The sequence below is a fragment of the Oncorhynchus nerka genome, linkage group LG7, assembly GCF_034236695.1.
Source record: "Oncorhynchus nerka isolate Pitt River linkage group LG7, Oner_Uvic_2.0, whole genome shotgun sequence".
NCBI classification, from domain to species: domain Eukaryota; kingdom Metazoa; phylum Chordata; class Actinopteri; order Salmoniformes; family Salmonidae; genus Oncorhynchus; species Oncorhynchus nerka.
Window position 1 is genome coordinate 96,606,586 of NC_088402.1, and position 26,007 is coordinate 96,632,592.

The 26,007-nt window shown below is 44.8% G+C and overlaps 1 protein-coding gene across 2 annotated transcripts in view; it reads left to right on the forward strand.

Annotated features, from left to right (window-relative positions):
- LOC115132877 (NF-kappa-B essential modulator-like) overlaps positions 1-26,007 on the forward strand; it is a 65,637-nt gene that overhangs the window by 19,540 nt on the left and 20,090 nt on the right. For both annotated transcript variants that reach the window (XM_065021017.1, XM_065021018.1), the window contains exons 5-10: positions 14,898-15,083; positions 15,690-15,748; positions 15,831-15,878; positions 15,973-16,075; positions 19,641-19,756; positions 23,598-23,750. In XM_065021017.1, the coding sequence (XP_064877089.1) occupies positions 14,898-15,083; positions 15,690-15,748; positions 15,831-15,878; positions 15,973-16,075; positions 19,641-19,756; positions 23,598-23,750 (665 nt within the window). The remainder of the gene's footprint in view (positions 1-14,897; positions 15,084-15,689; positions 15,749-15,830; positions 15,879-15,972; positions 16,076-19,640; positions 19,757-23,597; positions 23,751-26,007) is intronic.

The window sequence follows — 26,007 nt, forward strand, 5'->3', positions numbered from 1 at the left end:
AGTGGGTGTTCTGTAGTTAATGTTCTGTTAGTGGGTGTTCTGTAGTTAATGTTCTGTTAGTGGGTGTTCTGTTAGTGGGTGTTCTATAGTTAGTGTTCTGTTAGTGGGTGTTCTGTAGTTAGTGTTCTGTTAGTGGGTGTTCTGTAGTTAATGTTCTGTTAGTGGGTGTTCTGTAGTTAATGTTCTGTTAGTGGGTGTTCTGTAGTTAATGTTCTGTTAGTGGGTGTTCTCTTAGTGCGTGTTCTGTAGTTAGTGTTCTGTTAGTGGGTCTTCTGTAGTTAGTGAGTGTTCTGTTAGTGAGTGTTCTGTTAGTGGGTGTTCTGTTAGTGGGTGTTCTGTAGTTAGTGTTCTGTTAGTGGGTGTTCTGTAGTTAGTGGGTGTTCTGTAGTTAGTGGGTGTTCTGTAGTTAGTGGGTGCTCTGTAGTTGTGGGTGTTCTGTAGTTAGTGGGTGCTCTGTGTTATTGGGTGCTCTGTAGTTAGTGGGTGTTCTGTAGTTAGTGGGTGTTCTGCAGTTAGTGGGTGTTCTGCAGTTAGTGGGTGTTCTGCAGTTAGTGGGTGTTCTGTAGTTAGTGGGTGTTCTGTAGTTAGTGGGTGTTCTGTGCACGTTGGCAATAGTCAAGTGCTGACATGTGTTGCATGTCTATACCGTGTGTTACAGGAGAAGGTCAATTTGACACAGAACAGCGCAAACTGGCTCTAACCAGAATAGAAAGAGGAGTGGGAGGCCCCGGTGCACAACTGAGCAAGAGGACAAGTACATTAGTGTCACGTTTGAGAAACAGACGCCTGACAAGTCCTCAACTGGAAGCTTCATTAAATAGTACCCACAAAACACCAGTCTCAACGTCAACAGTGAAGAGGTGAATCCGGGATGCTGGCCTTCTAGGCAGAGTTCCTCTGTCCAGTGTCTGTGTTCTTTTGTCCATCTTAATCTTTTATTTTTATTGGCCAGTCTGAGATATGGCTTTTCTTTGCAACTCTGCCTAGAAGTCCAGCATCCCGTACTGTACTGCAGTTACACTACAAACAACGCTACAGTACGCTAACTACACTACAGTATTAACTACAGTACGCAATCTACACTACACACTGTAGTGTAGGTTGTGTACAAAGTGTAGGTAGTGTGTGTGTGTGTGTGTGTGTGTAGGTAGTGTGCGTAGTGTAGTTTGTGTACTGCAGTTAAACTACACTGTAGTGGGTGTTCTGTTAGTGGGTCTTCTGTAGTTAGTGGGTGTTCTGTAGTTAGTGTTCTGTTAGTGGGTCTTCTGTTGTTAGTGGGTGTTAGTTCTGTAGTTAGTGTTCTGTTAGTGGGTGTTCTGTAGTTAGTGTTCTGTTAGTGGGTGTTCTGTAGTTAGTGGGTGTTCTGTTAGTGAGTGTTCTGTAGTTAGTGGGTGTTCTGTTAGTGGGTGTTATGTTAGTGGGTGTTATGTTAGTGGGTGTTCTGTTAGTGGGTGTTCTGTAGTTAGTGTTCTGTTAGTGGTTGTTCTGTAGTTAGTGAGTGTTCTGTTAGTGAGTGTTCTGTTAGTGGGTGTTCTGTTAGTGGGTGTTCTGTTGTCAGTGGGTGTTCTGTAGTTAGTGTTCTGTTAGTGGGTGTTCTGTAGTTAGTGATCTGTTTGAGGTGTTCTGTAGTTAGTGTTCTGTTTAAGGGTGTTCTGTAGTGGGTGTTCTGTTAGTGGGTGTTCTGTTAGTGGGTGTTCTGTTAGTGGGTGTTCTGTTAGTGGGTGTTCTGTTAGTGGGTGTTCTGTAGTTAGTGTTCTGTTAGTGGGTGTTTTGTTAGTGGGTGTTTTGTTAGTGGGTCTTCTGTAGTTAGTGGGTGTTCTGTTAGTGGGTGTTCTGTTAGTGGGTGTTCTGTTAGTGGGTGTTCTGTTATTGGGTGTTTTGTTAGTGGGTGTTTTGTTAGTGGGTGTTTTGTTAGTGAGTCTTCTGTTAGTGGGTCTTCTGTTAGTGGGTGTTCTGTTAGTGGGTGTTCTGTAGTTAGTGGGTGTTTTGTTAGTGGGTGTTTTGTTAGTGGGTGTTTTGTTAGTGGGTGTTTTGTTAGTGGGTGTTCTGTAGTTAGTGGGTGTTCTGTAGTTAGTGGGTCTTCTGTAGTTAGTGGGTCTTCTGTAGTTAGTTAGTGTTCTGTTAGTGGGTGTTCTGTAGTTAGTGATCTGTTTGAGGGTGTTCTGTAGTTAGTGATCTGTTTGACAGTTAGTGTTCTGTTTAAGGGTGTTCTGTAGTGGGTGTTCTGTTAGTGGGTGTTCTGTTAGTGAGTGTTCTGTTAGTGGGTGTTCTGTTAGTGGGTGTTCTGTAGTTAGTGTTCTGTTAGTGGGTGTTCTGTAGTTAGTGAGTGTTCTGTTAGTGAGTGTTCTGTTAGTGGGTGTTCTGTTAGTGGGTGTTCTGTTAGTGGGTGTTCTGTAGTTAGTGTTCTGTTTGAGGGTCTTCTGTAGTTAGTGTTCTGTTAGTGGGTGTTCTGTAGTTAATGTTCTGTTAGTGGGTGTTCTGTAGTTAATGTTCTGTTAGTGGGTGTTCTGTAGTTAATGTTCTGTTAGTGGGTGTTCTGTTAGTGGGTGTTCTATAGTTAGTGTTCTGTTAGTGGGTGTTCTGTAGTTAGTGTTCTGTTAGTGGGTGTTCTGTAGTTAATGTTCTGTTAGTGGGTGTTCTGTAGTTAATGTTCTGTTAGTGGGTGTTCTGTAGTTAATGTTCTGTTAGTGGGTGTTCTCTTAGTGCGTGTTCTGTAGTTAGTGTTCTGTTAGTGGGTCTTCTGTAGTTAGTGTTCTGTTTGAGGGTCTTCTGTAGTTAGTGTTCTGTTAGTGGGTGTTCTGTTAGTGGGTGTTCTGTAGTTAGTTGGTGTTCTGTTAGTGGGTGTTCTGTTAGTGGGTGTTCTGTAGTTAATGTTCTGTTAGTGGGTGTTCTGTAGTTGGCGTTCTTTTGAGGGTGTTCTGTAGTTAGCGTTCTGTTAGTGGGTGTTCTGTAGTTAGTGTTCTGTTTGAGGGTCTTCTGTAGTTAGTGTTCTGTTTGAGGGTCTTCTGTAGTTAGTGTTCTGTTAGTGGGTGTTCTGTTAGTGGGTGTTCTGTAGTTAGTTGGTGTTCTGTTAGTGGGTGTTCTGTAGTTAGTGGGTGTTCTGTTAGTGGGTGTTCCTTTAGTGGGGTTACTGTAGTTAGTTAGTGTTCTGTTAGTGGGTGTTCTGTAGTTAGTGTTCTGTTAGTGAGTGTTCTGTAGTTAGCGTTCTTTTGAGGGTGTTCTGTAGTTAGCGTTCTGTTTGAGGGTGTGCTGTAGTTTGTTTTCTGTTTGTGGGTGTTCTGTAGTTAGTGGGTGTTCTGTTAGTGAGTGTTCTGTTAGTGGGTGTTCTGTAGTTAGTTAGTGTTCTGTTAGTGGGTGTTCTGTTGTTAGTGGGTGTTCTGTTTAGTGGGTGTTCTGTAGTTAGTGTTCTGTTTAAGGGTGTTCTGTAGTTAGTGGGTGTTCTGTTAGTGGGTGTTCTGTAGTTAGTGGGTGTTCTGTAGTTAGTGGGTGTTCTGTAGTTAGTGGGTGTTTTGTTAGTGGGTGTTTTGTAGTTAGTGTTCGTTAGTGGGTGTTTTGTTAGTGGGTGTTTTGTTAGTGGGTGTTTTGTTAGTGGGTGTTTTGTTAGTGGGTGTTTTGTTAGTGGGTGTTTTGTTAGTGGGTGTTTTGTTAGTGGGTGTTCTGTTAGTGAGTGTTCTGTAGTTAGTGGGTCTTCTGTAGTTAGTGGGTCTTCTGTAGTTAGTTAGTGTTCTGTTAGTGGGTGTTCTGTAGTTAGTGATCTGTTTGAGGGTGTTCTGTAGTTAGTGATCTGTTTGAGGGTGTTCTGTAGTTAATGGGTGTTCTGTAGTTAGTTAGTGTTCTGTTAGTGGGTCTTCTGTAGTTAGTTAGTGTTCTGTTAGTGGGTGTTCTGTAGTTAGTGATCTGTTTGAGGGTGTTCTGTAGTTAATGGGTGTTCTGTGGTTAGTGGGTGTTCTGTAGTTAGTGGGTGTTCTGTAGTTAGTTAGTGTTCTGTTAGTGGGTCTTCTGTAGTTAGTGGGTGTTCTGTAGTTAGTGTTCTGTTTAAGGGTGTTCTGTAGTGGGTGTTCTGTAGTTAGTGGGTGTTCTGTTAGTGGGTGTTCTGTTAGTGGGTGTTCTGTAGTGGGTGTTCTGTTAGTGGGTGTTCTGTTAGTGGGTGTTATGTTAGTGGGTGTTCTGTTAGTGGGTGTTCTGTAGTTAGTGGGTGTTCTGTTAGTGGGTGTTCTGTAGTTAATGTTCTGTTAGTGGGTGTTCTGTTAGTGGGTGTTCTGTTAGTGGGTGTTCTGTAGTTAGTTGGTGTTCTGTTAGTGGGTGTTCTGTTAGTGGGTGTTCTGTAGTTAGTGGGTGTTCTGTTAGTGGGTGTTCTGTAGTTAGTGGGTGTTCTGTTAGTGGGTGTTCTGTTAGTGGGTGTTCTGTTAGTGGATGTTCTGTTAGTGGGTGTTCCTTTAGTGGGGGTACTGTTTAGTGTTCTGTTAGTGGGTGTTCTGTTAGTGGGTGTTCTGTTAGTGGGTGTTCTGTTAGTGGGTGTTCCTTTAGTGGGGGTACTGTAGTTAGTTAGTGTTCTGTTAGTGGGTGTTCTGTAGTTAGTGTTCTGTTAGTGAGTGTTCTGTAGTTGGCGTTCTTTTGAGGGTGTTCTGTAGTTAGCGTTCTGTTAGTGGGTGTTCTGTAGTTAGTGTTCTGTTTGAGGGTCTTCTGTAGTTAGTGTTCTGTTTGAGGGTCTTCTGTAGTTAGTGTTCTGTTAGTGGGTGTTCTGTTAGTGGGTGTTCTGTTAGTGGGTGTTCTGTTAGTGGGTGTTCTGTAGTTAGTTGGTGTTCTGTAGTTAGTGGGTGTTCTGTTAGTGGGTGTTCTGTTAGTGGGTGTTCCTTTAGTGGGGTACTGTGTTAGTTAGTGTTCTGTTAGTGAGTGTTCTGTAGTTAGCGTTCTTTTGAGGGTGTTCTGTAGTTAGCGTTCTGTTAGTGGGTGTTCTGTAGTTAGTGTTCTGTTTGTGGCTGTTTTGTAGTTAGTGTTCTGTTTGAGGGTGTGCTGTAGTTTGTGTTCTGTTTGTGGGTGTTCTGTAGTTAGTGGGTGTTCTGTTAGTGAGTGTTCTGTTAGTGGGTGTTCTGTAGTTAGTGGGTGTTCTGTAGTTAGTGTTCTGTTTAAGGGTGTTCTGTAGTTAGTGGGTGTTCTGTTAGTGGGTGTTCTGTTAGTGGGTGTTCTGTAGTTAGTGGGTGTTCTGTAGTTAGTGAGTGTTCTGTAGTTAGTGGGTGTTCTGTTTAGTGGGTGTTCTGTAGTTAGTGGGTGTTCTGTTTAGTGGGTGTTTTGTTAGTGGGTGTTTTGTTAGTGGGTGTTTTGTTGGTGGGTGTTTTGTTAGTGGGTGTTTTGTTAGTGGGTGTTTTGTTAGTGGGTGTTTTGTTAGTGGGTGTTTTGTTAGTGGGTGTTCTGTTAGTGAGTGTTCTGTAGTTAGTTCTTCTGTAGTTAGTTAGTGTTCTGTTAGTGGGTGTTCTGTAGTTAGTGATCTGTTTGAGGGTGTTCTGTAGTTAGTGTTCTGTTTGAGGGTGTTCTGTAGTTAATGGGTGTTCTGTTTAGTGGGTGTTCTGTAGTTAGTTAGTGTTCTGTTAGTGGGTCTTCTGTAGTTAGTGGGTGTTCTGTAGTTAGTGTTCTGTTTAGTGTTCTGTATTGGGTGTTCTGTAGTTAGTGGGTGTTCTGTTAGTGTTTCTGTTAGTGGGTGTTCTGTTAGTGGGTGTTCTGTTAGTGGGTGTTCTGTAGTTAGTGGGTGTTCTGTTAGTGGGTGTTCTGTAGTTAATGTTCTGTTAGTGGGTGTTCTGTAGTTAATGTTCTGTTAGTGGGTGTTCTGTAGTTAGTGTTCTGTTTGAGGGTCTTCTGTAGTTAGTGTTCTGTTTGAGGGTCTTCTGTAGTTAGTGTTCTGTTAGTGGGTGTTCTGTTAGTGGGTGTTCTGTTAGTGGGTGTTCTGTAGTTAGTGGGTGTTCTGTAGTTAGTGGGTGTTCTGTTAGTGGGTGTTCCTTTGGTGGGGGTACTGTAGTTAGTTAGTGTTCTGTTAGTGGGTGTTCTGTAGTTAGTGTTCTGTTAGTGAGTGTTCTGTAGTTGGCGTTCTTTTGAGGGTGTTCTGTAGTTAGCGTTCTGTTAGTGGGTGTTCTGTAGTTAGTGTTCTGTTTGAGGGTCTTCTGTAGTTAGTGTTCTGTTTGAGGGTCTTCTGTAGTTAGTGTTCTGTTAGTGGGTGTTCTGTTAGTGGGTGTTCTGTTAGTGGGTGTTCTGTAGTTAGTTGGTGTTCTGTTAGTGGGTGTTCTGTAGTTAGTGGGTGTTCTGTTAGTGGGTGTTCCTTTAGTGGGGGTACTGTAGTTAGTTAGTGTTCTGTTAGTGAGTGTTCTGTAGTTAGCGTTCTTTTGAGGGTGTTCTGTAGTTAGCGTTCTGTTAGTGGGTGTTCTGTAGTTAGTGTTCTGTTTGTGGCTGTTTTGTAGTTAGTGTTCTGTTTGAGGGTGTGCTGTAGTTTGTGTTCTGTTTGTGGGTGTTCTGTAGTTAGTGGGTGTTCTGTTAGTGAGTGTTCTGTTAGTGGGTGTTCTGTAGTTAGTGGGTGTTCTGTAGTTAGTGTTCTGTTTTAAGGGTGTTCTGTAGTTAGTGGGTGTTCTGTTAGTGGGTGTTCTGTTAGTGGGTGTTCTGTAGTTAGTGGGTGTTCTGTAGTTAGTGGGTGTTCTGTAGTTAGTGGGTGTTCTGTAGTTAGTGGGTGTTCTGTAGTTAGTGGGTGTTCTGTTTAGTGGGTGTTCTGTAGTTAGTGGGTGTTTTGTTAGTGGGTGTTTTGTTAGTGGGTGTTTTGTTAGTGGGTGTTTTGTTAGTGGGTGTTTTGTTAGTGGGTGTTTTGTTAGTGGGTGTTCTGTTAGTGAGTGTTCTGTAGTTAGTGGGTCTTCTGTAGTTAGTTAGTGTTCTGTTAGTGGGTGTTCTGTAGTTAGTGATCTGTTTGAGGGTGTTCTGTAGTTAGTGTTCTGTTTGAGGGTGTTCTGTTTAATGGGTGTTCTGTAGTTAGTGTGTTCTGTAGTTAGTTAGTGTTCTGTTAGTGGGTCTTCTGTAGTTAGTGGGTGTTCTGTAGTTAGTGTTCTGTTTAAGGGTGTTCTGTATTGGGTGTTCTGTAGTTAGTGGGTGTTCTGTTAGTGGGTGTTCTGTTAGTGGGTGTTCTGTTAGTGGGTGTTCTGTTAGTGGGTGTTCTGTAGTTAGTGGGTGTTCTGTTAGTGGGTGTTCTGTAGTTAATGTTCTGTTAGTGGGTGTTCTGTAGTTAATGTTCTGTTAGTGGGTGTTCTGTAGTTAGTGTTCTGTTTGAGGGTCTTCTGTAGTTAGTGTTCTGTTTGAGGGTCTTCTGTAGTTAGTGTTCTGTTAGTGGGTGTTCTGTTAGTGGGTGTTCTGTTAGTGGGTGTTCTGTAGTTAGTGGGTGTTCTGTAGTTAGTGGGTGTTCTGTTAGTGGGTGTTCTGTTAGTGGGTGTTCCTTTAGTGGGGGTACTGTAGTTAGTTAGTGTTCTGTTAGTGGGTGTTCTGTAGTTAGCTTTCTTTTTGAGGGTGTTCTGTAGTTAGCGTTCTGTTAGTGGGTGTTCTGTAGTTAGTGTTCTGTTTGTGGCTGTTTTGTAGTTAGTGTTCTGTTTGAGGGTGTGCTGTTTGTGTTCTGTTAGTGGGTGTTCTGTAGTGGGTGTTCTGTTAGTGGGTGTTCTGTTAGTGGGTGTTCTGTAGTGGGTGTTCTGTTAGTGGGTGTTCTGTTAGTGGGTGTTATGTTAGTGGGTGTTCTGTTAGTGGGTGTTCTGTAGTTAGTGGGTGTTCTGTTAGTGGGTGTTCTGTAGTTAATGTTCTGTTAGTGGGTGTTCTGTTAGTGGGTGTTCTGTTAGTGGGTGTTCTGTAGTTAGTTGGTGTTCTGTTAGTGGGTGTTCTGTTAGTGGGTGTTCTGTAGTTAGTGGGTGTTCTGTTAGTGGGTGTTCTGTAGTTAGTGGGTGTTCTGTTAGTTGTTCTGTTAGTGGGTGTTCTGTTAGTGGATGTTCTGTTAGTGGGTGTTCCTTTAGTGGGGGTACTGTAGTTAGTGTTCTGTTAGTGGGTGTTCTGTTAGTGGGTGTTCTGTTAGTGGGTGTTCTGTTAGTGGGTGTTCCTTTAGTGGGGGTACTGTAGTTAGTTAGTGTTCTGTTAGTGGGTGTTCTGTAGTTAGTGTTCTGTTAGTGAGTGTTCTGTAGTTGGCGTTCTTTTTGAGGGTGTTCTGTAGTTAGCGTTCTGTTAGTGGGTGTTCTGTAGTTAGTGTTCTGTTTGAGGGTCTTCTGTAGTTAGTGTTCTGTTTGAGGGTCTTCTGTAGTTAGTGTTCTGTTAGTGGGTGTTCTGTTAGTGGGTGTTCTGTTAGTGGGTGTTCTGTTAGTGGGTGTTCTGTAGTTAGTTGGTGTTCTGTAGTTAGTGGGTGTTCTGTTAGTGGGTGTTCTGTTAGTGGGTGTTCCTTTAGTGGGGGTACTGTAGTTAGTTAGTGTTCTGTTAGTGAGTGTTCTGTAGTTAGCGTTCTTTTTGAGGGTGTTCTGTAGTTAGCGTTCTGTTAGTGGGTGTTCTGTAGTTAGTGTTCTGTTTGTGGCTGTTTTGTAGTTAGTGTTCTGTTTGAGGGTGTGCTGTAGTTTGTGTTCTGTTTGTGGGTGTTCTGTAGTTAGTGGGTGTTCTGTTAGTGAGTGTTCTGTTAGTGGGTGTTCTGTAGTTAGTGGGTGTTCTGTAGTTAGTGTTCTGTTTAAGGGTGTTCTGTAGTTAGTGGGTGTTCTGTTAGTGGGTGTTCTGTTAGTGGGTGTTCTGTAGTTAGTGGGTGTTCTGTAGTTAGTGGGTGTTCTGTAGTTAGTGGGTGTTCTGTAGTTAGTGGGTGTTCTGTAGTTAGTGGGTGTTCTGTAGTTAGTGGGTGTTTTGTTAGTGGGTGTTTTGTTAGTGGGTGTTTTGTTAGTGGGTGTTTTGTTAGTGGGTGTTTTGTTAGTGGGTGTTTTGTTAGTGGGTGTTTTGTTAGTGGGTGTTTTGTTAGTGGGTGTTTTGTTAGTGGGTGTTCTGTTAGTGAGTGTTCTGTAGTTAGTGGGTCTTCTGTAGTTAGTTAGTGTTCTGTTAGTGGGTGTTCTGTAGTTAGTGATCTGTTTGAGGGTGTTCTGTAGTTAGTGTTCTGTTTGAGGGTGTTCTGTAGTTAATGGGTGTTCTGTAGTTAGTGGGTGTTCTGTAGTTAGTTAGTGTTCTGTTAGTGGGTCTTCTGTAGTTAGTGGGTGTTCTGTAGTTAGTGTTCTGTTTAAGGGTGTTCTGTATTGGGTGTTCTGTAGTTAGTGGGTGTTCTGTTAGTGGGTGTTCTGTTAGTGGGTGTTCTGTTAGTGGGTGTTCTGTTAGTGGGTGTTCTGTAGTTAGTGGGTGTTCTGTTAGTGGGTGTTCTGTAGTTAATGTTCTGTTAGTGGGTGTTCTGTAGTTAATGTTCTGTTAGTGGGTGTTCTGTAGTTAGTGTTCTGTTTGAGGGTCTTCTGTAGTTAGTGTTCTGTTTGAGGGTCTTCTGTAGTTAGTGTTCTGTTAGTGGGTGTTCTGTTAGTGGGTGTTCTGTTAGTGGGTGTTCTGTAGTTAGTGGGTGTTCTGTAGTTAGTGGGTGTTCTGTTAGTGGGTGTTCCTTTAGTGGGGGTACTGTAGTTAGTTAGTGTTCTGTTAGTGGGTGTTCTGTAGTTAGTGTTCTGTTAGTGAGTGTTCTGTAGTTGGCGTTCTTTTTGAGGGTGTTCTGTAGTTAGCGTTCTGTTAGTGGGTGTTCTGTAGTTAGTGTTCTGTTTGAGGGTCTTCTGTAGTTAGTGTTCTGTTTGAGGGTCTTCTGTAGTTAGTGTTCTGTTAGTGGGTGTTCTGTTAGTGGGTGTTCTGTTAGTGGGTGTTCTGTGTTAGTTGGTGTTCTGTTAGTGGGTGTTCTGTAGTTAGTGGGTGTTCTGTTAGTGGGTGTTCCTTTAGTGGGGGTACTGTAGTTAGTTAGTGTTCTGTTAGTGAGTGTTCTGTAGTTAGCGTTCTTTTGAGGGTGTTCTGTAGTTAGCGTTCTGTTAGTGGGTGTTCTGTAGTTAGTGTTCTGTTTGTGGCTGTTTTGTAGTTAGTGTTCTGTTTGAGGTGTGCTGTAGTTTGTGTTCTGTTTGTGGGTGTTCTGTAGTTAGTGGGTGTTCTGTTAGTGAGTGTTCTGTTAGTGGGTGTTCTGTAGTTAGTGGGTGTTCTGTAGTTAGTGTTCTGTTTAAGGGTGTTCTGTAGTTAGTGGGTGTTCTGTTAGTGGGTGTTCTGTTAGTGGGTGTTCTGTAGTTAGTGGGTGTTCTGTAGTTAGTGGGTGTTCTGTAGTTAGTGGGTGTTCTGTAGTTAGTGGGTGTTCTGTAGTTAGTGGGTGTTCTGTAGTTAGTGGGTGTTCTGTAGTTAGTGGGTGTTTTGTTTTGTTAGTGGGTGTTTTGTTAGTGGGTGTTTTGTTAGTGGGTGTTTTGTTAGTGGGTGTTTTGTTAGTGGGTGTTCTGTTAGTGAGTGTTCTGTAGTTAGTGGGTCTTCTGTAGTTAGTTAGTGTTCTGTTAGTGGGTGTTCTGTAGTTAATGATCTGTTTGTGGGTGTTCTGTAGTTAGTGTTCTGTTTGAGGGTGTTCTGTAGTTAATGGGTGTTCTGTAGTTAGTGGGTGTTCTGTAGTTAGTTAGTGTTCTGTTAGTGGGTCTTCTGTAGTTAGTGGGTGTTCTGTAGTTAGTGTTCTGTTTAAGGGTGTTCTGTATTGGGTGTTCTGTAGTTAGTGGGTGTTCTGTTAGTGGGTGTTCTGTTAGTGGGTGTTCTGTTAGTGGGTGTTCTGTTAGTGGGTGTTCTGTAGTTAGTGGGTGTTCTGTTAGTGGGTGTTCTGTAGTTAATGTTCTGTTAGTGGGTGTTCTGTAGTTAATGTTCTGTTAGTGGGTGTTCTGTAGTTAGTGTTCTGTTTGAGGGTCTTCTGTAGTTAGTGTTCTGTTTGAGGGTCTTCTGTAGTTAGTGTTCTGTTAGTGGGTGTTCTGTTAGTGGGTGTTCTGTTAGTGGGTGTTCTGTAGTTAGTGGGTGTTCTGTAGTTAGTGGGTGTTCTGTTAGTGGGTGTTCTGTTAGTGGGTGTTCCTTTAGTGGGGGTACTGTAGTTAGTTAGTGTTCTGTTAGTGGGTGTTCTGTAGTTAGTTTCTTTTGAGGGTGTTCTGTAGTTAGCGTTCTGTTAGTGGGTGTTCTGTAGTTAGTGTTCTGTTTGTGGCTGTTTTGTAGTTAGTGTTCTGTTTGAGGGTGTGCTGTTTGTGTTCTGTTAGTGGGTGTTCTGTAGTGGGTGTTCTGTTAGTGGGTGTTCTGTTAGTGGGTGTTCTGTAGTGGGTGTTCTGTTAGTGGGTGTTCTGTAGGTAGTGTTCTGTAGCTAGTGGGTGTTCTGTAGGTAGTGTTCTGTAGCTAGTGGGTGTTCTGTAGTTAATGTTCGGTTAGTGGGTGTTCTGTTAGTGGGTGTTCTGTAGTTGGTTAGTGTTCTGTTAATGTTCTGTTAGTGGGTGTTCTGTATTTGGTGTTCTGTTAGTGGGTGTTCTGTTAGTGGGTGTTCTGTTAGTGGGTGTTCTGTTAGTGGGTGTTCTGTTAGTGGGTGTTTTTTTAGTGGGTGTTCTGTTAGTGGGTGCTCTAGTTAGTGGGTGCTCTGTAGTTAGCGTTCTTTTTGAGGGTGTTCTGTAGTTAGCATTCTGTTAGTGGGTGTTCTGTAGTTAGTGTTCTGTTTGTGGCTGTTTTGTAGTTAATGGTCTGTTAGTGGGTGGTCTGTTAGTGGGTCTTCTGTTAGTGGGTGTTCTGTAGTTGGTTAGTGTTCTGTTAGTGGGTGTTCTGTTAGTGGGTGTTCTGTTAGTGGGTGTTCTGTAGTGGGTGTTCTGTAGTTAGTGGGTGTTCTGTAGTTAGTGGGTGTTCTGTAGTTAGTGGGTGTTCTGTAGTTAGTTAGTGTTCTGTAGTTAGTTAGTGTTCTGTTAGTTAGTGTTCTGTTAGTGGGTGTTCTGTTAGTGGGTGTTCTGTAGTTTGTGTTCTGTTTGTGGGTGTTCTGTAGTGAGTGTTCTGTTAGTGGGTGTTCTGTAGTGAGTGTTCTGTTCTGTTAGTGGGTGTTCTGTAGTGGGTGTTCTGTAGTTAATGTTCTGTTAGTGGGTGGTCTGTAGTTAGTGGGTGGTCTGTAGTTAGTGGGTGGTCTGTAGTTAATGTTCTGTTAGTGGGTGTTCTGTAGTTTGTGTTCTGTTAGTGGGTGGTCTGTAGTTAGTGGGTGGTCTGTAGTTAGTGGGTGGTCTGTAGTTAGCGGGTGTTCTGTAGTTAGCGGGTGTTCTGTAGTTAGCGGGTGTTCTGTAGTTTGTGTTCTGTTTGTGGCTGTTTTGTAGTTAATGGTCTGTTAGTGGGTGGTCTGTTAGTGGGTCTTCTGTTAGTGGGTGTTCTGTAGTTGGTTAGTGTTCTGTTAGTGGGTGTTCTGTATTTGGGTGTTCTGTTAGTGGGTGTTCTGTTAGTGGGTGTTCTGTAGTGGGTGTTCTGTAGTGGGTGTTCTGTAGTTAGTGGGTGTTCTGTAGTTAGTGGGTGTTCTGTAGTTAGTGGGTGTTCTGTAGTTAGTTAGTGTTCTGTAGTTAGTTAGTGTTCTGTTAGTGGGTGTTCTGTTAGTGGGTGTTCTGTAGTTTGTGTTCTGTTTGTGGGTGTTCTGTAGTGAGTGTTCTGTTAGTGGGTGTTCTGTAGTGAGGGTTCTGTTCTGTTAGTGGGTGTTCTGTAGTGGGTGTTCTGTAGTTAATGTTCTGTTAGTGGGTGGTCTGTAGTTAGTGGGTGGTCTGTAGTTAGTGGGTGGTCTGTAGTTAGCGGGTGTTCTGTTAGTGGGTGTTCTGTAGTTTGTGTTCTGTTAGTGGGTGGTCTGTAGTTAGTGGGTGGTCTGTAGTTAGTGGGTGGTCTGTAGTTAGCGGGTGTTCTGTAGTTAGCGGGTGTTCTGTAGTTAGCGGGTGTTCTGTAGTTTGTGTTCTGTTAGTGGGTGTTCTGTAGTTAGTGGGTGTTCTGTTAGCGGGTGTTCTGTTAGCGAGTGTTCTGTAGTTAGTGGGTGTTCTGTTAGCGGGTGTTCTGTTAGTGAGTGTTCTGTAGTTAGTGGGTGTTCTGTTAGTGGGTGTTCTGTAGTTGGTGCCAATGTGTTTTCATTCATTGAAAACCCTTAATCTATTTTATGAGAATTTGTAAGATTCTTGTTTGCATAAAATAGACGGAGACCAGCCATTTCAATAATAGGTAACAGAATGTATTCTCGGAGCGAGCTGCCACTTCACCACGAGCAACAGTTTATATACAATAACATGACGTCATTTCATTGCTTAACAGAATCCCCTCCTCTCGACCGGGACAAAGTGAGGTTAATAGTTCATTCTAACTTACTAACACACTCCCAGGTCACACAACATAACTGAATTAACCTTTGACCCATCAACATTATCGATCACCACTTAGCTGACAGTTCTAATTAACAGAGAACCTAGGAATGCACTCACAGCCTTATCTAAAACACCCCAGAGCTCAGTTTCGTCGGTTCAACCATAGGTTAACTACCTTATCTGCTTACTTAATCCACAACCCATTCGTTTCTGCCTAGTTGGAATGGTGTTCATTAACTTTAATTACTCCTTGTCCGTGTCACACAATCCCTTCTTATGAACTCATATTGTTAATCAGATATAATAAAACAGAGTATAAGTTTACTGAGTTACAGTTCCATTTAAAATGATTTGTTCAGTCATTTAATCATAATTTTCCCAACAGTTCTGTAGTTAGTGGGTGTTCTGTAGTTAGTGGGTGTTCTGTAGTTAGTGGGTGCTCTGTAGTTAGTGGGTGTTCTGTAGTTAGTGGGTGTTCTGTAGTTAGTGGGTGTTCTGTAGTTAGTGGGTGTTCTGTAGTTAGTGGGTGTTCTGTAGTTAGTGGGTGCTCTGTAGTTAGTGGGTGCTCTGTAGTTAGTGGGTGTTCTGTAGTTAGTGGGTGCTCTGTAGTTAGTGGGTGTTCTGTAGTTAGTGGGTGTTCTGTAGTTAGTGGGTGTTCTGTAGTTAGTGGGTGTTCTGTAGTTAGTGGGTGTTCTGTAGTTAGTGGGTGTTCTGTAGTTAGTGGGTGTTCTGTAGTTAGTGGGTGCTCTGTAGTTAGTGGGTGTTCTGTAGTTAGTGGGTGTTCTGTAGTTAGTGGGTGTTCTGTAGTTAGTGGGTGTTCTGTAGTTAGTGGGTGTTCTGTAGTTAGCGGGTGCTCTGTTAGTTAGCGGGTGCTCTGTAGTTAGCGTGTGTGCTCTGAGTTAGTGGGTGCTCTGTAGTTAGTGGGTGTTCTGTAGTTAGTGGGTGTTCTGTGGTTAGTGGGTGTTCTGTAGTTAGTGGGTGCTCTGTAGTTAGTGGGTGCTCTGTAGTTAGTGGGTGCTCTGTAGTTAGTGGGTGTTCTGTAGTTAGTGGGTGCTCTGTAGTTAGTGGGTGCTCTGTAGTTAGTGGGTGTTCTGTAGTTAGTGGGTGTTCTGTAGTTAGTGGGTGCTCTGTAGTTAGTGGGTGCTCTGTAGTTAGTGGGTGCTCTGTAGTTAGTGGGTGCTCTGTAGTTAGTGGGTGCTCTGTAGTTAGTGGGTGTTCTGTAGTTAGTGGGTGTTCTGTAGTTAGTGGGTGTTCTGTAGTTAGTGGGTGCTCTGTAGTTAGTGGGTGCTCTGTAGTTAGTGGGTGCTCTGTAGTTAGTGGGTGCTCTGTAGTTAGTGGGTGCTCTGTAGTTAGTGGGTGCTCTGTAGTTAGTGGGTGCTCTGTAGTTAGTGGGTGCTCTGTAGTTAGTGGGTGCTCTGTAGTTAGTGGGTGCTCTGTAGTTAGTGGGTGCTCTGTAGTTAGTGGGTGCTCTGTAGTTAGTGGGTGCTCTGTTTTTGTCCGCAAAGCTTCTATCGAATATTCTGTCTGTCCCCTTCCCTCTCTCTCTCTTTACAGCCCTCAGAACGAGGGAACGGGTTTCTCCAGCTGCTGAAGAGCCACAAAGAGAAGTTGGAAGAAGGGATGAGAGATCTGAGGTTGAGGAATGAAGAGCTGGAGAAAGAGAGGGATGAGGGAAAGCGGGAGAGAGACTGCCTTCGTCGCTCAGTTGAGGAACTCGAAACCAAGCTGGTTCAGGCGCAGGTAGTGTGTGTGTGTGTGTTAGGGTCATTCTGTGTAAAAATCCAAAATTGAATGTAGGTCCTCCTGAGTGCAGAGGGACGCCACTACAACCCGGTTCGATTCCAGGTTGTGACCGGGAGATCCCAAGGGACGTTCACAATTGGCCCAGCATCGTCTGAGTCGTCAGGGGAGGGGCGGGGTCGTCGGGGGAGGGGCGGGGTCGTCGGGGGGAGGGCGGGGTCGTCGGGGGGGGCGGGGTCGTCGGGGGGGAGGGGCGGGGTCGGCGGGGGGGTCGGGGGGGGGGTCGGCGGGGGGAGGGAGGGGTCGGCAGGGGATTCCTAGTCTCAGCGCTCTGTAGCGACTCCTTGTGGCGGGGAGGGCTCCTTCAAGCTGACCTCACGTCGAACGGTGTTCCCTCTGGTTCGTCTGACTCCTGTGTTAGAGAGCAGTGTGATTTGGTGGAGCATGTTTCAGAGGACGTATGTCACAACCTGTACCTCTCCTGGGCCCTCTGGGGAGTTGTCGCAGTCAATGTCGTAACAACGCTGGACACCACTAAATGAAATGGACTAAAATGTGTATAAGAATATTCAAATGGAAGGTAAAAGGCATGCTTGTGTTCCGTAGAGCTGTGGTGTTACCGAGGAAACGGTTCAGCATTCCGAAGCCCCTCCCCCATCTGACAGGTATGACATCATTCCCTCATCACTTCCTGCAACGCCTGTGTCCTTGTGTGTGAGCTGATGTGTCTGCCTCCTGTTTCCTCAGCTCCCACCTGGCCAAACTCACAGAGCAGCTACAAGCCACACAGTGCAGGTAAGAACTGTCTAGTGTCTCTCTATTTTGCCTTGTAATACTAAATACGTGTGTGTGTGTGTGTGTGTGTGTGTGTGTGTGTGTGTGTGTGTAGGTACAGAGAGCTGCAGGAGAAGTTAGATTCCCTCCAGAAGAGTTCAGCTCAGAGAGACAGAACTGAAGTGCTGCTTAAACAGAAGGACAAAGACTGTACACAGGTACATACACACTACACACACACTACACTATACTACACACTATACTATACACTATACTACACACTACACTACACACACACTATACTACACACTATACACTATACTACACACTATACTATACACTATACTGCACACTATACTATACACTATACTACACACTATACACTACACACTATACACTATACTGCACACTATACACTATACTACACACTATACTATACACTATACTACACACTATACACTACACACTACACTATACTACACACTATACACTATACTACACACTATACACTATACTACACACTATACACTATACTACACACTACACTATACTATACACTACACTATACACTATACTACACACTATACACTATACTACACACTATACACTACACTATACACTATACACTACACACTACACTATACTACACACTACACTATACTACACACTACACTATACACTACACACTATACACTACACACTATACTATACACTATACTACACACTATACACTATACTATACACTACACTACACTCTACACTATACTATACACTATACACTATACTACACACTATACACTATACTACACACTATACACTACACACTACACTACACTATACTACACACTACACTATACACTACACTATACACTACACTACACACTATACTACACACTACACTATACTATACACTACACTATACACTACACGATACACTCCACTATACACTATACTATACTATACTACACACTATACTACACTGCACTATACTATACTACACACTATACACACACTACACTATACTACACACTACACTATACTACACACTACACTATACTACACACTACACTACACACACTACACTACACTACTATACTACACACTATACTACACTACACTATACACTACACTCCACTATACACTATACTATACTACACACTATACTACACTATACACACACTACACACTACACTACACACTACACTACACACAATACTACACTATACACTACACTATACACTACACACACACAATACTACACTATACACTACACTATACACTACACACACACTACACTACACACTGTACACTGCACTCACGACACACACACCGCCCTATCCACAAACACTCACGACACACACACCGCCCTATCCACAAACACTCACGACACACACACCGCAGGATAATTTTTGAAACTTATTTTGTACATAATGTTTCTGCGACCGTCTCTTATGACCGAAAAGAGCTTCAGGACATCTGAACAGAGATTACTCACCTCGTACTGGAAGAAGATTTCATCTTTAACGAGCCGGATGTGACCGATTTACCGCTGACACAAGACCAAATCCCTGTCATTCGCATGAAGAAAGGAGGGAACGCAGGTCCGGGTGCCTTGTGAGAATTCGTAAGCGAGTGGGTAACCTGCCTCTACCCATCCATTCTATTGGTCATTGGAGAATAAACTGGATGAGCTCCGTTCGAGACTCTCCTACCAACGGGACATTATAAACTGTAACATCTTATGTTTCACCGAGTCTGTGGCTGAATGACGACACGGATAACATACAGCTGCCTCTGGTACGACGAGAGGTGGCGGTCTGTGTCTGTCAATAACAGCTGGTACGACGAGAGGTGGCGGTCTGTGTCTGTTTGTCAATAACAGCTGGTACGACGAGAGGTGGCGGTCTGTGTCTGTTTGTCAATAACAGCTGGTACGACGAGAGGTGGCGGTCTGTGTCTGTTTGTCAATAACAGCTGGTACGACGAGAGGTGGCGGTCTGTGTCTGTCAATAACAGCTGGTACGACGAGAGGTGGCGGTCTGTGTCTGTTTGTCAATAACAGCTGGTACGACGAGAGGTGGCGGTCTGTGTCTGTTTGTCAATAACAGCTGGTACGACGAGAGGTGGCGGTCTGTGTCTGTTTGTCAATAACAGCTGGTACGACGAGAGGTGGCGGTCTGTGTCTGTCAATAACAGCTGGTACGTGGCGGTCTGTGTCTGTCTGTCAATAACAGCTGGTACGACGAGAGGTGGAGGTCTGTGTCTGTCTGTCAATAACAGCTGGTACGACGAGAGGTGGAGGTCTGTGTCTGTCTGTCAATAACAGCTGGTACGACGAGAGGTGGAGGTCTGTGTCTGTTTGTCAATAACAGCTGGTACGACGAGAGGTGGAGGTCTGTGTCTGTCAATAACAGCTGGTACGACGAGAGGTGGCGGTCTGTGTCTGTTTGTCAATAACAGCTGGTACGACGAGAGGTGTCGGTCTGTGTCTGTTTGTCAATAACAGCTGGTGCACAAAATCTAATATTAAGGATGTCGGATGTCTCACGGTTTTACTCACCTGAGGTAGAGTATTTCATGATAAGCTGTAGACCACACTATTTACCAAGAGAGGTTTCATCTATATTTTTCATAGCTGTCTTATTTCAAAATTCAAAAGGTACTCGCACATCTGAGCAATCTTTTTTTTTTGCAGGTGCATGATGGTAACAGTTGAACAAGATAAAGGAAACCGCACACTTCTCTTGATAGTCTCACTGATCTTTAACCTCTAGGGTACGCTAGCGTCCCACCTTGTCAACGGCCAGTGAAACTGCTTGGTGCCAAATTCAAAACAACAGAAATCCCATAATTAAAATTCCTCAGACATACTTGTATTATACACCATTTTAAAGATACACTTGTTGTAAATCCAGCTGCAGTGTCTGATTTCTGTGTGCGTGCTATGTCTGCGCTTTTAACGGACCTCTGAGACTATCACAGTGCAGGTGCATTTATACGGAGACTTGATTACACACAGGTGGATTGTATTTATCATCATTAGTCATTTAGGTCAACATTGGATCCTTCAGAGATCCTCACTGAACTTCTGGAGAGAGTGTGCTGCACTGAAAGTAAAGGGGCTGAATAATTTTGCACGCCCAATTTTTCAGTTTTTGATTTGTTAAAAAAGTTTGAAATATCCAATAAATGTCGTTCCACTTCATGATTGTGTCCCACTTGTTGTTGATTCTTCACAAAAAAATACAGTTTTATATCTTTTATGTTTGAAGCCTGAAATGTGGCAAAAGGTCGCAAAGTTCAAGGAGGCCGAATACTTTCGCAAGGCACTGTAAATAAATCAAATCAAATCAAATCAAATTTATTTGTCACATACACATGGTTAGCAGATGTTAATGCGAGTGTAGAGAAATGCTTGTGCTTCTAGTTCCGACAATGCAGTAATAACCAACAAGTAATCTAACTAACAATTCTAAAACTACTGTCTTATACACAGTGTAAGGGGATGGGTTGTATTTACAATGGTGTTTGTTCTTCACTGGTTGCCCTTTTCTCGTGCCAACAGGTCACAAATCTTGCTGCTGTGATGCACACTGGAATTTCACCCAGTAGATATGGGAGTTTATCAAAATTGGATTTGTTTTCGAATTCTTTGTGGATCTGTGTAACAGCTCTCTCTCTCTCTGTCTGTCTTAACAGCTCTCTCTCTGTCTGTCTAACAGCTCTCTCTGTCTGTCTAACAGCTCTCTCTCTCTCTGCGTGCTGTGTCTGTTGTGTGTTTAGCTGGCTAAGGATGGCGAGGCGCTGAAGGCCCAGGTGACGTCTCTTCTGGGTGAGCTGAGAGAGAGACAGAGCTGTCTGGACCAGAGTCAGCAGGACCGCAACATACTGGACGACAAGTATGATAACATGTTTGTGTGTTAACGCTCAAAGGGTTAGGGTAACCCCTGTTACCATGGACTCTAAACTAGGCTTCAGCCATCTCCGGGATCTCACACCTTGTAGTATGCAGACAATCCAGGTCCCAAACCCCTGTTACCATGGACTCTAAACTAGGCTTCAGCCATCTTCAGCCATCTGTAAGCTAGGTTCAGGACTGTTACTGCCACCGTGGACTGTAAGCTAGGTTCAGGACTGTTACTGCCACCGTGGACTGTAAGCTAGGTTCAGGACTGTAAGCTAGTTTCAGGACTGTTGCTGCCACCATGGACTGTGAGCTAGGTTCAGGACTGTTACTGCCACCGTGGACTGTAAGCTAGGTTCAGGACTGTTGATGCCACCGTGGACTGTAAGCTAGGTTCAGGACTGTTACTGCCACCGTGGACTGGTAACTAGGTTCAGGACTGTTACTGCCACCGTGGACTGTAAGCTAGGTTCAGGACTGTTACTGCCACCGTGGACTGTAAGCTAGGTTCAGGACTGTTACTGCCACCGTGGACTGTAAGCTAGGTTCAGGACTGTTACTGCCACCGTGGACTGGTAACTAGGTTCAGGACTGTTACTGCCACCGTGGACTGTAAGCTAGGTTCAGGACTGTTACTGCCACCGTGGACTGTAAGCTAGGTTCAGGACTGTTACTGCCACCGTGGACTGGTAACTAGGTTCAGGACTGTTACTGCCACCGTGGACTGTAAGCTAGGTTCAGGACTGTTACTGCCACCGTGGACTGTAAGCTAGGTTCAGGACTGTTACTGCCACCGTGGACTGTAAGCTAGGTTCAGGACTGTTACTGCCACCGTGGACTGTAAGCTAGGTTCAGGACTGTTACTGCCACCGTGGACTGTAAGCTAGGTTCAGGACTGTTACTGCCACCGTGGACTGTAAGCTAGGTTCAGGACTGTTACTGCCACCGTGGACTGTAAGCTAGGTTCAGGACTGTTACTGCCACCGTGGACTGTAAGCTAGGTTCAGGACTGTTACTGCCACCGTGGACTGTAAGCTAGGTTCAGGACTGTTACTGCCACCGTGGACTGTAACTAGGTTCAGGACTGTTACTGCCACCGTGGACTGTAAGCTAGGTTCAGGACTGTTACTGCCACCGTGGACTGTAAGCTAGGTTCAGGACTGTTACTGCCACCGTGGACTGTAAGCTAGGTTCAGGACTGTTACTGCCACCGTGGACTGTAAGCTAGGTTCAGGACTGTTACTGCCACCGTGGACTGTAAGCTAGGTTCAGGACTGTTACTGCCACCGTGGACTGTAAGCTAGGTTCAGGACTGTTACTGCCACCGTGGACTGTAAGCTAGGTTCAGGACTGTTACTGCCACCGTGGACTGTAAGCTAGGTTCAGGACTGTTACTGGTTCAGGACTGTTACTGCCACCGTGGACTGTAAGCTAGGTTCAGGACTGTTACTGCCACCGTGGACTGTAAGCTAGGTTCAGGACTGTTCAGGACTGTTACTGCCACCGTGGACTGTAAGCTAGGTTCAGGACTGTTACTGCCACCGTGGACTGTAAGCTAGGTTCAGGACTGTTGACTGCCACCGTGGACTGTAAGCTCAGGTTCAGGACTGTAAGCTGAGGACTGCCACCGTGGACTGTAAGCTAGGTTCAGGACTGTTGACTGCCACCGTGGACTGTAAGCTAGGTTCAGGACTGTTACTGCCACCGTGGACTGTAAGCTACCGTGGACGTGGACTGTAAGCTGTAGGTTCAGGACTGTTGATGCCACCATGGACTGTAAGCTAGGTTCAGGACTGTCACTGCCACCGTGGACTGTAAGCTAGGTTCAGGACTGTTACTGCCACCGTGGACTGTAAGCTAGGTTCAGGACTGTTACTGCCACCGTGGACTGTAAGCTAGGTTCAGGACTGTTACTGCCACCGTGGACTGGTAACTAGGTTCAGGACTGTTACTGCCACCGTGGACTGGTAACTAGGTTCAGGACTGTTACTGCCACCGTGGACTGGTAACTAGGTTCAGGACTGTTACTGCCACCGTGGACTGTAAGCTAGGTTCAGGACTGTTACTGCCACCGTGGACTGTAAGCTAGGTTCAGGACTGTTACTGCCACCGTGGACTGGTAACTAGGTTCAGGACTGTCACTGCCACCGTGGACTGTAAGCTAGGTTCAGGACTGTTACTGCCACCGTGGACTGGTAACTAGGTTCAGGACTGTCACTGCCACCGTGGACTGTAAGCTAGGTTCAGGACTGTTTGCCACCGTGGACTGTAAGCTAGGTTCAGGACTGTGGACTGTAACCGTGGAGGTTTCAGGAAGGCCACCGTGGACTGTTCTAAGGATGTCAGGACTGTCTGGCAGGACTGTAAGCTAGGTTCAGGACTGACTGCCACCGTGGACTGTAACAAAGGACTGTTGATGCACCATGACATGACTGCTGAGGTTCAGGACTGTTTGCCACCGTGGACTGTAAGCTGAGGTGGGGACTGTTACCACCAGGGACTGGCTGAGGTGGGGGTTTGCCACCGTGGCGGCTGAACTAGGTTCAGGACTGTCACTGCCACCGTGGCTGAATGGGGTCTTGCCACCGTTAGGTTAGGAAGGATGAGGTGGGGGGAGACTGCCACAACAAAGGTGCAGACTGAGGTGGGGGTCTGCCACTAGGCGGCTGAGGTGGGGGTTTGCCACTAGGCGGCTGAGGTGGGGGTTTGCCACTAGGCGGCTGAGGTGGGGGTCTGCCACTAGGCGGCTGAGGTGGGGGTCTGCCACTAGGCGGCTGAGGTGGGGGTCTGCCACTAGGCGGCTGAGGTGGGGGGTCTGCCACTAGGCGGCTGAGGTGGGGTCTGCCACTAGGCGGCTGAGGTGGGGGTCTGCCACTAGGCGGCTGAGGTGGGGGTCTGCCACTAGGCGGCTGAGGTGGGGGGTCTGCCACTAGGCGGCTGAGGTGGGGGGTCTGCCACTAGGCGGCTGAGGTGGGGGGTCTGCCACTAGGCGGCTGAGGTGGGGGGTCTGCCACTAGGCGGCTGAGGTGGGGGTCTGCCACTAGGCGGCTGAGGTGGGGGTCTGCCACTAGGCGGCTGAGGTGGGGGGTCTGCCACTAGGCGGCTGAGGTGGGGGGTCTGCCACTAGGCGGCTGAGGTGGGGGTTTAACACCACTGAGAACCAAGGGCAACAAATATATTATTTAGGACATTTCTCCAAAAGTATAACAAAGAGCCCTTCATCATATCACTCACAATTTAAGGAGAGGGCTGCCTCATGGCCTCACAAAGCATGAACTGAACTGGACGGAGTGAGAGGTGATTAGGGTGTGGGAACAGGTGTGGAGGGAAGGGGTGTGGCCTAGGGGGAGTCTTGTCAGAGGGAAGGGGTGTGGCCTAGGGGGAGTCCTGTCTGAGGGAAGGGGTGTGGCCAAGGGGGGTCCTGTCTGAGGGAAGGGGTGTGGCCTAGGGGGAGTCTTGTCAGAGGGAAGGGGTGTGGCCTAGGCGGAGTCTTGTCAGAGGGAAGGGGTGTGGCCTAGGCGGAGTCTTGTCAGAGGGAAGGGGTGTGGCCTAGGGGGAGTCTTGTCAGAGGGAAGGGGTGTGGCCTAGGGGGAGTCTTGTCAGAGGGAAGGGGTGTGGCCTAGGGGGAGTCCTGTCTGAGGGAAGGGGTGTGGCCTAGGGGGAGTCTTGTCAGAGGGAAGGGGTGTGGCCTAGGCGGAGTCTTGTCAGAGGGAAGGGGTGTGGCCTAGGGGGAGTCTTGTCAGAGGGAAGGGGTGTGGCCTAGGCGGAGTCCTGTCAGAGGGCTGTGACCCTTCACAAGTGTTTGTGTTTATAATATGATGTGTGTGTGTGTGCAGGCTGAGCAGTACTCGGGAGGCGTTGGCAGCATCAGAGAGAGAGATGGACCAACAGAGGAAGCAGCACTCTGTGACTGTAGACAAACTACTGCTGCAGACGCACAACCTGGAGACTGCCCTGAAGACTGACCGCCTGGTTATTACTGAGGAGAGGTACACACACAACCTAGAGACTGACCGCCTGGTTATTACTGAGGAGAGGTACACACACACACACACACACAACCTAGAGACTGACCGCCTGGTTATTACTGAGGAGAGGTACACACACACACACACACACACACCTAGAGACTGACCACCTGGTTATTACTGAGGAGAGGTACACACACACACACACACACACACCTAGAGACTGACCACCTGGTTATTACTGAGGAGAGGTACATATTATCACCACCACACCATACCACATACATATTATCACATACCATATTATCACATACCATATTATCACTGATATTATCACACCTGGTTCATACTACACCATACCAGGATCAGGTACACACCATACATATTATCACACCATATTATCACACATATTATCACATACTACACCATACTGAGAGACACCATACCATATTATCACCATACCATAGAGACTGATATTATCACACCATATTATCACCATACTGAGGACCTCACCATACCATATTATCACCATACCATATTATCACCATACCATATTATCACCATACTATATTATCACCATACCATATTATCACCATACCATATTATCACCATACCCTCACCATATATATCACCATACCATATTATCACCATACCATATTATCACCATACCATATATCACCATATCACCATACCATATTATCACCATACCATATTATCACCATACCATATTATCACCATACTATATTATCACCATACCATATTATCACCATACTATATTATCACCATACTGAGAGACCTCCACCCATACCATATTATCACCATACCATATTATCATGTTATCACCATACCATATTATCACCATACTGAGAGACCTCACCATACCATATTATCACCATACCATATTATCACCATACCATATTATCACCATACTATATTATCACCATACCATATTATCACCATACTATATTATCACCATACTGAGAGACCTCACCATACCATATTATCACCATACCATGAGATCACCTCATTATCACCATACCATATTATCACCATACTGAGAGACCTCACCATACCATATTATCACCATACCACCATACCATATTATCACCATACCATATTATCACCATACTATATTATCACCATACCAGAGACCTCACCATTATTATCACCATACCATATTATCACCATACTATATTATCACCATACTGAGAGACCTCACCATACCATATTATCACCATACCATATTATCACCATACCATATTACCACCATACCATGTTATCACCATACCATATTATCACCATACTATATTATCACCATACTGAGAGACCTCACCATACCATATTATCACCATACCATATTATCACCATACCATATTATCACCATACCATATTATCACCATACCATATTATCACCATACCATATTATCACCATACCATATTACCACCATACCATATTATCACCATACCATATTATCACCATACTGAGAGACCTCACCATACCATATTATCACCATACCATATTATCACCATACTGAGAGACCTCACCATACCATGTTATCACCATACCATATTATCACCATACCATATTATCACCATACCATATTATCACCATACATACCATATTATCACCATACTGAGAGACCTCACCATACCATATTACCACCATACCATATTATCACCATACCATATTATCACCATACTGAGAGACCTCACCATACCATATTATCACCATACCATATTATCACCATACTGAGAGACCTCACCATACCATATTATCACCATACCATATTATCACCATACTGAGACCATATCACCATACCATATTATCACCATACTGAGAGACCTCACCATACCATATTATCACCATACTATATTATCACCATACCATATTATCACCATACCATATTATCACCATACCATATTATCACCATACCATATTATCACCATACTATATTATCACCATACTGAGAGACCTCACCATACCATATTATCACCATACCATATTATCACCATACTGAGAGACCTCACCATACCATATTATCACCATACCATATTATCACCATACCATATTATCACCATACTATATTATCACCATACTATATTATCACCATACTATCACCATACCATATTATCACCATACCATATTATCACCATACCATATTATCACCATACTGAGAGACCTCACCATACCATATTATCACCATACTGAGAGACCTCACCATACCATATTATCACCATACCATATTATCACCATACCATATTATCACCATACCATGTT